This window comes from Pteropus alecto, unplaced genomic scaffold, assembly GCF_000325575.1.
Source record: "Pteropus alecto unplaced genomic scaffold, ASM32557v1 scaffold22, whole genome shotgun sequence".
Lineage (NCBI taxonomy): Eukaryota > Metazoa > Chordata > Mammalia > Chiroptera > Pteropodidae > Pteropus > Pteropus alecto.
Window position 1 is genome coordinate 2,220,318 of NW_006434839.1, and position 9,723 is coordinate 2,230,040.

General features: G+C 37.0%; 1 protein-coding gene and 1 pseudogene across 1 annotated transcript in view; both read left to right on the top strand.

The window, feature by feature from the left end:
* KDM7A (lysine demethylase 7A) overlaps window positions 1–9,723 on the top strand; it is a 44,257-nt gene that overhangs the window by 20,738 nt on the left and 13,796 nt on the right. Inside the window, exons 10-12 of the mRNA XM_006910478.3 lie at window positions 869–960; window positions 2,007–2,096; window positions 8,214–8,423. Coding sequence (XP_006910540.2) covers window positions 869–960; window positions 2,007–2,096; window positions 8,214–8,423 — 392 coding nt within the window. The remainder of the gene's footprint in view (window positions 1–868; window positions 961–2,006; window positions 2,097–8,213; window positions 8,424–9,723) is intronic.
* Window positions 5,308–5,426, top strand: LOC112478861 (annotated as a pseudogene).

Below are 9,723 nucleotides of genomic sequence, written 5' to 3' on the forward strand. Positions count from 1 at the left end.
CTGTGGCCTGTTATTTGCCAGCTGTCAGACTGTTGTTATAGGCTTATAAGATGGGTTAAGTAAGGGTGGGTGTATGAAACTTCTAACTGTATTTAGTGTCAGTAATAATGAAACGGTGAACCAATTTGGTTGGGGTTTATGTAAGTAAATCACTCAGAGCAGAAGTGAAATCTTTCACTTTGGCTTCAACTTACCTGAGTCATAGACCACAACTAATATATTAATGTGAGTTTTAGATAATTAATTTGGTTTAAAAACCCAGAGGAGACATTTGCGTGTGTGTGTGTGTGTGTATTAACCATTACAATAGTGAAATACGTCGTGCCCATGGTCAATTGTGTCGATCACACAATGCATACACATACGCTCTCCTCTAGTTTAGAGACTTATGACTGCCTCTCCGATCACCTCCACCCAAGGTGAGCAGGAGCAGCCATGCCAGTCTCTAGGCATGCCTGTTATTGCTCTCATTACACCCTCCTCCTTCCCTTCTAGAGAGAACCACTATCTTGACTTTCGTGATAATCCTTTTCTTCTGTTTTATCACCTATGTCACCAACTAAAATAGTTTAATTTTGTCCCTCTTATAAGAATAGCTTCATACTGACATTTTTTTGTGGCCTTTTCCTCAGCATTATGTGTATGAGCTTTCTCTTAACTGGAGCATTTATTATAACGACACTTAATGTAATTCTCTTTCTTTTTCTTTGTTGCCTTTTCGGTCGATTGTTTCTTATTTCACTTTTTTCCTTTCTATTAATTTGGAAGTTACGCAGTTTGCTATTTGGTGATTACTGAAAATATAAAGTTAATCCCTTTCTCTTCAACACACTGACCTCCTTTTCCTATTCCTCTTCCCTTCCCACAGAACTGAGAGAAGATGGTTTCCAGCCTCAAACTTACCTAGTACAGGGCGTGAAAGCACTGCATACTGCTTTAAAATTATGGATGAGAAAAGAAGTGAGTTTTCTTCAGTGAATTAATTGCTATTCTTTTATATGGCAAGGTCAGGAAAACAGAGTCCTTATGCTGTTGTGGCAACACTTGTGAGTAGCCGTGGTAGAGGGAATGGAAATTGTGCTTTAAATATAAGCTGCATTTTATCATCCACTCTATGCGAATGTACTGGTTTATGTTTATGTTTATGAGGATAAAGTACCTCAGTATTTCTTTAAGCTGGAAAAGAAAGTAATTCAGGTGTATTTAGGGTGTTGACTAAGAATGAATGTGTAGGTGTAAAATAATTATAAATAACTGAGCTCTCATAGTGTGCTAACTATTGTGTTTAGTCTTTATATCCATAATCTCATTTAATCCTTAAAGCAACAATGTGTAGTCTGGGTGCTATAGTTCTTCCCATTTACTGAAGTTCAAAGAGCTTAAGTCACTTGCCTAAGATAACTGGTGGAGCTAGCACTTAAATCTAGGTCTCTGATTGCAAAACCTATGCTCTTATCCCTCTGCTAGACTTCTGTAAAAATGAAAGAAAGGAGGTCAAGGTTCAAGCAGGGGCCTCCCATTTGCACTAAAATATTGTCTAGTTGTTTGCATTTGAGTCCCACCTCCCCTAAGAGGTCATCCCAGATTCCTTTTTGGGATTAGTAAGTGCTTCCATAGCATATTACTTGTACCAGTGGACTAGGATTATTTCAGTGCCTATGTTCCCTCTTTCAAATCCTTATGTATTATGAATTAAATGTTAGGCTTAATTAGTTACTAATTATAATAGTAGTTAGACATAGAGTAAGCTTTGAGGTAAAGAGTGTGGGGTTACTACTCTGTATAAAGCAAAATTCTCTTTAACTCAGTCTAAGAAGATTCTGTAAGGTAATGAGAATCTTTTTAGAAGGTGTCACACCAAGTATAGGAACTCCGAGACCTGCCTTATTAATATTTAGCTATGTCCATAAACTCTGGAGAACCCAAAAATTGGTTTAATAAATTGGTTTTTACATATTAAAGTGTAAATAACTTTGGTTGTCTTGTCTTTGTTAATCCAAATACAGCTTGTATCTGAACATGCCTTTGAAATTCCAGACAATGTTAGACCTGGACATCTCATTAAAGAACTTTCTAAAGTAATTCGAGCAATAGAGGTAAGAGTAGAAACTGTTATCTAAATGCTTGGTCACTGTCTGCTTTCAGAAGCAAATCTACCGCTGTACTATAAACTTGAAAGCTCGTATGCACTTAAAAATAAATGGAATGAGCTAAGACTGAGAAACAGTCTCAGGTGTTTAGGCTTCTGAAGTCCTAGAGAGAAAATACTGTATTATACTGAATAAGGAAGCAGTTATCAGGTTACTCCAAAAATAAAAAATACAGAATAAACAAAACGTTCAGATCTAGTTCATTTCAGCTATCTGAAGAGGAAAACATGTAGAGTAGTGAGAAAAAGAGAGGAAATGTAAGGTGAGTGAGTGGAGCTGGGTGAAGCTGGGTTGGAAGGAGGGGTGATGTCAGTGGGGTGGGGCAAGGAGGGCCACTTGATTGGAAATATTAGAACAACTTGATTAGATAAATGCCCTTTGATAAAAGTCCACAAAATCTGAGAATAGATGTTTTAATTAACGAGGCGCTCTTCCAGTTATTAAAGAAAGGAGGTTTTAATTCAGGAAGGTGGTCCTATTAGTGTCTAGCCTGAACTGAAAGGAAACTAAGTGGAGAAATGGAGGTGAACTTGTAAGTTGACAGTTTAGATTAGGTCTGTGTTTCGAGAATGGAAAGAGGGATGCATCTAAGAAAACTAAAAGGTTGGGTTTAATATTCTTAGACAGAATAGTTCATGTAATTCTCAATATGTCCAGATATAGTAGAAAAATATTTTGTTTTCTAAAGAGTGATAGTAGTTGTATAGATTTTTAATCAAAAGTCACATATATAATCTTATATATGTAAATGTATAAATATATAAATCTCAAATATAACAACCCAAACCTAAGAGTAAACTCAAGAGAGGTGTGGGTCTATTTGCAAAAACTATAAATCTTTACTAAGGGAAGTAAAACAATAGTTGAGTAAGTGGAGTGTCATTTCTGAAATATGTCACCTCTAAATTAATGTCACAAATTTTAAATGGTGAAATATCCTTGGAAGAATAATTGGACAAAAATAGCCGACATAGTATTTTTTTTTTCATTGAAGGGTAGAGAGTACAGAAGGCAGCAAGATGGCCAGTAGAAAAATGTGCAAAGAAACATACAGGTATTTCACTAAAGAAGAAATAAAAATGGCCAGTCCAATAAAAATATCAGAAATAGTCTCCATATGTGAAAAACTATTCAAGCACATTTTGCCAAATAATTTATGATTTCATATGATCATTTATCAAATTGGCAAAAGTAAAATTCTATCTTCTAGCCCTGATGATAGGAGTACAGATTAGTTTATGCTTTCTGAATGTTCCATCCCTTGATCTGGCAGTTTCATTTTATTCTAATAAAGTAAATAAGAGGGTTCCAATAAAACTTGATAGATTGAACATATGTACTTACCACTATCACCTCTTGGGTCCAGAATGATAGTAAAAGAAGACATCTCCCAAAACGAAGAGAATAATAGAGATGAAGATTCCAACAAAATTTTGGAGAAGAAATGTACAAGTGGTCACTGATTTAGCAGCCCTAAGAACTGAAACCTGTGTGGGCAGTGGGGGAAGGCAAGGAGCAGGTCTTATTTGTACAGAACCTTCAAAACGCTCAGGAGTTAGGGACACGGGACCCTCTGAATGTGAGAGTGGAGGTGGGATTGAAAATAAGATTGATTGAAGGCCTATTTAAGACACGAGTTGATCTCCAACCCCCTGCCTTAACACATGCAGAAAATTAGAGGTTTAATTATTTGAGAGGTTGAACTTGAGACTGTGGACTTTGGGGCACTGAGTCCAACTGAGGGAGATGGGTTCCACACTGAAAACAAGAGAATTAAGTGACAGTCTACATAGTGAATGATTCTTCTCCCGCTTGACTCCCCAAAAACTGGCAGTCTGGCCTGTGCCTCCCAAGAAGACCTACTGATACTGACAGTTTGAAACCTTCCAGTAGATCCCTACTGGATCTGCTGGACCAAGACAGATCTCTACAGTGAAACCCACCATTTGACAAAGCTCCACTCACACAGAGTTCCCAGTTAGCTTTTTTCTTTTTACATATAGTGAAGTGTATAGATTGTAAGGAAATTTGAGTTTTGACAAATGTATACACCCGTCTAACCAATATCTCAATTGAGATGTAAATAATTTTTATGACCCCAGAAAGTCCTTTCTTGTTCCCTTCTAGTCAGTCTGTGACTACTATAGGTCACCACTGTTTTGACTTCTGTTGCTACCATCATAGATTAATTTTGTCTGTGCAGATAAAGGCAGTCATTGAGTATATACTATTTTGGTGTCTGGCTTCTTTCACTCACATTATACTTTGGAGTTTCATCTATGTTGTGTGTGTTTGTTTGTTTGTTTGCTGAGTGGTATACCACTGAATGAATATACCACAATTTGTTTTCTGTTCTTCTGTTAATGGATATTGGGTTATTTGCAGATTTGGCCATTATGAATAAAAATGTTACAAACATTCTTATATGTCTTTTGTGTTAAATATATGTTTTCATTTTTCTTGGATAAATACCTGGAAATAGAGTTGTTGAATCACAGGACAAGTGAATTTTAACTTTGTGAGAAGCTGCCAGTTTTTTTAAATGGTTGTAATTATTCCACATCCTCACCAGTATTTGGTGTTTTCAGTCTTGTTAATTCTTGCTATTCTGGAGAGTATGAAATATTATTTCATTGTGATGTTAACTTGCATTTTCCTGAAGATTAATGAGCACCTTTTCTTGTGCATGGTATTTGTATTCTTTTCTGAGGTACCTGTTTTGAAGTTTTTGACCATTTAAAAAATTACGTTGTTCTATTATTGATTTGTAGGGAGTTCATGCTATTTTCTGGTCACAAGTTCTTTGTCATTTAACAAGCATCTATTCATATATATGTGTGTACATATAAATTATCTTGTCAGTTATCTTAAAGATACCTTTCGATGAGCAGAAATTTTTAATTTTGAAGTTCAGTTTATCAGTTCTTTTTCTTTTATAGTTACTGTTATTCTGTGTCCTTGCCAGGAATTCTTTATGCACCCCAAGGTCTTGAAAATACTTTCTTTTTTTCCCCTAAAAGCTTTTACATTTAGGTAAATGGCCAATCTTGAATTTTTGTATATTGCATATGATAAGTCAAGGCATTTCCCCCCTATGAGTATCTAGTTTTCTTAGCACCAAATAGCTCTTTAATACTTCCCTTTTAAAATGCATAGAGTCCATGGCCATGCTCCCCTGAACAAGCCTGATCCCATCTGATCTCAGAAGCTAAGCAGGGTCGGTCCTGGTTAGTACTTGGATGGGAGACCACCTAGGAAGATCAGGTGCTGTAGGCATAAAAAGTAAAAAATAAGGGATCGTAAGCTAACAAGGTTCTTGCAATCTGTGAGGTCAACCAAGGGTTCGCCTGCCTAAAAAAGTAATTAAAAAAAAAACAAAGCAATGAATAAAATGCATAGAGAGCCCAGAAGAATTTTGAAGACATAGACCAAAAATAAAGGAGAAAAAGTATTCAAAGGAAACAATAAATAAGTCTTTCACCCAAAACTCAAATATAATTGATATCCTTAAGAGAAAAGAGTAAATAAATATAGCCTCCATGAAAAAAGGACAGGAGGCCATAACAAAGGATTCAAAGAAGAAAGGAGAGGGCTTCTTGGAAATTAGAAATATAATAAGAACAAAATTTAGTAGAATGGGTAGAAAATAAATTTGGAGCGATCTCTCATAAAGTTAAAAATAAAACAGGACAAAAATTAGAAGGTCATTTTATACAGTCATCGTCAAAATAGTAGGAGCTCCAGAAAGAGATAACAGAGAAAATAAGATTATTAGCGAAATAATCAAAATGTTTTAGAATTCAAGGATATATCTGTCTTCCCAGATTGAGAGCCCTACAAAATGTCCAGTACAGTGGGGGAGAAAGACCTATCTATGCCAAGGCTCATCATGGTCAGACTTTAGAATACATGTAGCAAAGTGTATCCTAAAGAGCACTAGGGAAGATAGTATGATTCATATACAAAGAATGGGGAATCAGAATATCAAATTTCTCAACAATAACACTGCAAACTAGAGGACAGTGGAGCAAAGTCTTTAACATTCTCGGGTCAGGGGACGCCAGCATACAAGCCTGTACTCAGCCAAGTCATAAATCAAATGTAAAACAAAGATGTCAAAGAGGCAAGATCTCAAAACACGTACTTCCCATGTGCCCTTTCTCAGGAAACTAAAAGGATGTGCCACTCCAAAAAGGGAGTAAACCAAAAAAGAGGGAGCCCTGGAATGCATCTTTTAACAAATACTGAGTACCTACTGCATGCTCTGTACCATCTAGGATGGGCATAGAGCAGCCAACAAAACAAAGCCCGTGCCCATAGAGCTTAATAGAAAGAGGCTAGCCATGAGTATATATCAGCAACTTTAATATATCAGGAACTGACAGTGCTATGAAGAAAATTAACAGGGAACTGACTAGGGAGTGATGGCCAAAGATGGTGGAGGGGGTTGCAGTTTTATGCGGTGGAGTGGGAGCAGGTTGGGAAAGGTCTCTGATGACATGTATAGGCCCAGAGAGCAGTCAGGCCAGGGTGGGTCAGGAGAGCCGTCCTGCTGGTCATCAGACATTCAAACTTAACTGAGCATCTTGTACTTTATCTGCAAGCCGATCCAGGAAGGATGTTGCCAAAGAAAAATATAAATCCGATAGATTACCTAAATGTGTTTAAATGTTAGCATTCTTCTGGTGGAGAATTTGAGACTCAATTAGTGATAAATACATAGAAAACAAGCTGATGGAAAGTGATGCAATTATAAACTCAAAGGAAAAATTAAAAGATATAAAGGAAAGGAAATGTAATAGTATGTTACATGGCACTGGGTTATAAATAATTTTTACTGAGCCCAATTTAAATACTGAGTATTGAAGGAAAAGGATGTAGGTGTACATTTAGGAGAGGTATGTAAGGATTAAGTCTTCTTCTTGCATAGGAATTCAGTAGTATCTAAAGTTGAAAAACCAAGAAATAACATGTTATTTAGAAATTCGGAGGCAAGTAACTGGGGGAAAAAAACAACAAAAATAGCTACAAGAGTCGCAGGTGCTGGGTATATACCAAAAGAACTGAAAGCAGGGACTCAAACATATGCACAGGCATGTTAATAGCATTAGTCACATTCAAAAGGTGGAAGCAACCCAAGTGTCTGTCATCAAAGATCGGGTAAACAAAATGTGCCATTTATACACAATGGAATATTATTCAGCCTTAAAAAGAAGGAAATTCTGATACAGGCAACAACATGAATGAACCTGAAGACGTTATGTTAAATGAAATAAGATAGTCATACAGGGACAAATATTGTATAGTTCCACTTATACGAGGTTCATAGAGTAATCAAATTCATAGAGAAAGTTGAAAAGTGGTCGCCAGGGGCTGGGGGTAAGGAGGAATAGGGAGCTATTGTTTAATGGGTACAGAGTTTAAGTTTGGGAAAATTAAGTTCTGGAGGTAGATGGTGATGGTTGGACAACAATGTGAAATGTGCTTAATGCCACCAAATTCTATACATAAAAATGGTAAATTACACATAGGTTACCGCTTATGTGGTACAAAATTATGTATATGTTACTACAGTTTTTTAAAAAGCTGCAAGTGGTTGCCTCTGGAGAATGGGAATCAGGATGGGGAAGAATAGACTGCTACTTTTCATAATATGCTTATAGAATTTTAATTTTCAAAACTACACAAATGTGTGACTTTGCTTTAAAAAGCAATTATTGATCTATGCAACTATATAAGTAAAAAAATGTTCATCATAGGAAAGAACTAGAAGCAGCCTAATAACTACCAGTAAGCTTAGGTCAGTCAGTTATGCTATATCTATACAGCGGAGTACTACACAGTCTTTACAATGATGCTAAAAATCAAGGAGATATATTCACAGTACGTTACGTGGGGGAGAGAAGGAAATGAAGGTCTCAGAAGGTCTGCTTGTCTTATGAGTTGGTCTCTGCTTATATAATTAAACTGAATGGTTTTTGTTTTCGAAAATATTTTTATGACTGATTACTTAGGCATGTTCGTAGCCTTATCATAAAAATATTCTGAATTTAATTCCTAAAGGAGGAAAACAGCAAACCAGTTAAATCTCAGGGAATTCCTACTGTGTGTCCAGTTTCACGATCCTCAAATGAAGCAACTTCCCCGTACCATTCCCGACGAAAGATGAGGAAACTTAGAGACCATAATGTTCGAACTCCTTCTAACCTAGACATCCTGGAGCTACACACGAGGGAGGTCCTCAGAAGACTGGAAATGTGCCCGTGGGAAGAGGCAAGTACTGTTTCATGATTACAAAAGAGACTTGGTGATGCTTAAAATCTCTTTAAACGGATAATAAAAAGAGGACAGTCTAACCATTCCTGTTATCTGACCTTCGCTGAGCCTTGTATGGTGGGCAGTACCATGACGGGGTGGTGCTTCAGCTTTCTGGGCATCCGTGTAAAAATAGGATGACTAGATCCCATTCATTCACTGACGTGTTTTATTGAGTGTTTACCAAGTGCCCAGCTCTTCTAGGCTCTGGAGGAGATCTCAGAGTAAGCATATTTATGTCCATACCCTTCAGTAGCCTCCATCCTAGCTCAAGTTGGAAGGATGGGAGACGGGGACATATGTTAAAGTAATATAATTTCAGATAATATGTGTTACAAAGGTAGCTAAAACAGTAGAGCAATAGAATAAAGGGGTTTGGGGTGGCCAGCTACTTTAGCTGCTCAGGTGGTGACATCCGAACTGATAATGGGCAGAAGTCAGATAGATGCACAGATTTGAGGGAAAGTATTGTTTGCAGAGGGATGAGCAAGTGCAAAAAGCCTGTCCCTCACCCAACAGCATCAGCATGAGTGACTGTTAGACTGGGAGATTTAGAATAAACCCATTAAAGTTTGAGAAATGCTGGCCTAATGGACAAAGGGGAGAGTTTGGGGGGGGGGGCAGTAATGAGATCAATGTAGGACCTTTGTAAAACATGGTAATGAGTTTTCAATGAGATCCGTATCATCCATAATTTTACATCTTAAGTAGAGGGTAGGCAATTAATTGAAAATGAACAAGATAGCGGTATCTAAATTAGTATTTTAAAAAGTTATATAGAAATTATAACTTTCTTAACTATTTTAAATCATAGATAATTGTATTTGTACTGTTTTAAGATTTTGTTGCTATTCTAAACCTCCTTAACCCTTAGCCATCTGGAAGAAGATTTAGCATATTATGAAGGATTCTTTTATGAAAGAAAAAAATGACCACAAGAAGGAAGTATTCATGTATTAAAAACCAGCTACTGTGTGCTTTTATGTCACACGATGGCCTTTGTTCCTAGAGATAGCAGTGTGGTGACCTGTAAGTTGCTGCCAGTGACTGGTGGGGAGACTAGGCATTAGGTCAAAGACAGAGTGACTGGGAAAGACCCGGCAGCTGGCACTGCAGCAGAAGGAAACAAGGGAAGAATTAAAATACATTAAGGCAGTGCTTCTTCAGCTTCCCAGCTTTTCAGCTTCGAATTGTCTTTGAATTCGCTTTATGCAAATTTTACATTCTGCTTCCTAGAATGTGTGCTATTGTTGATGGC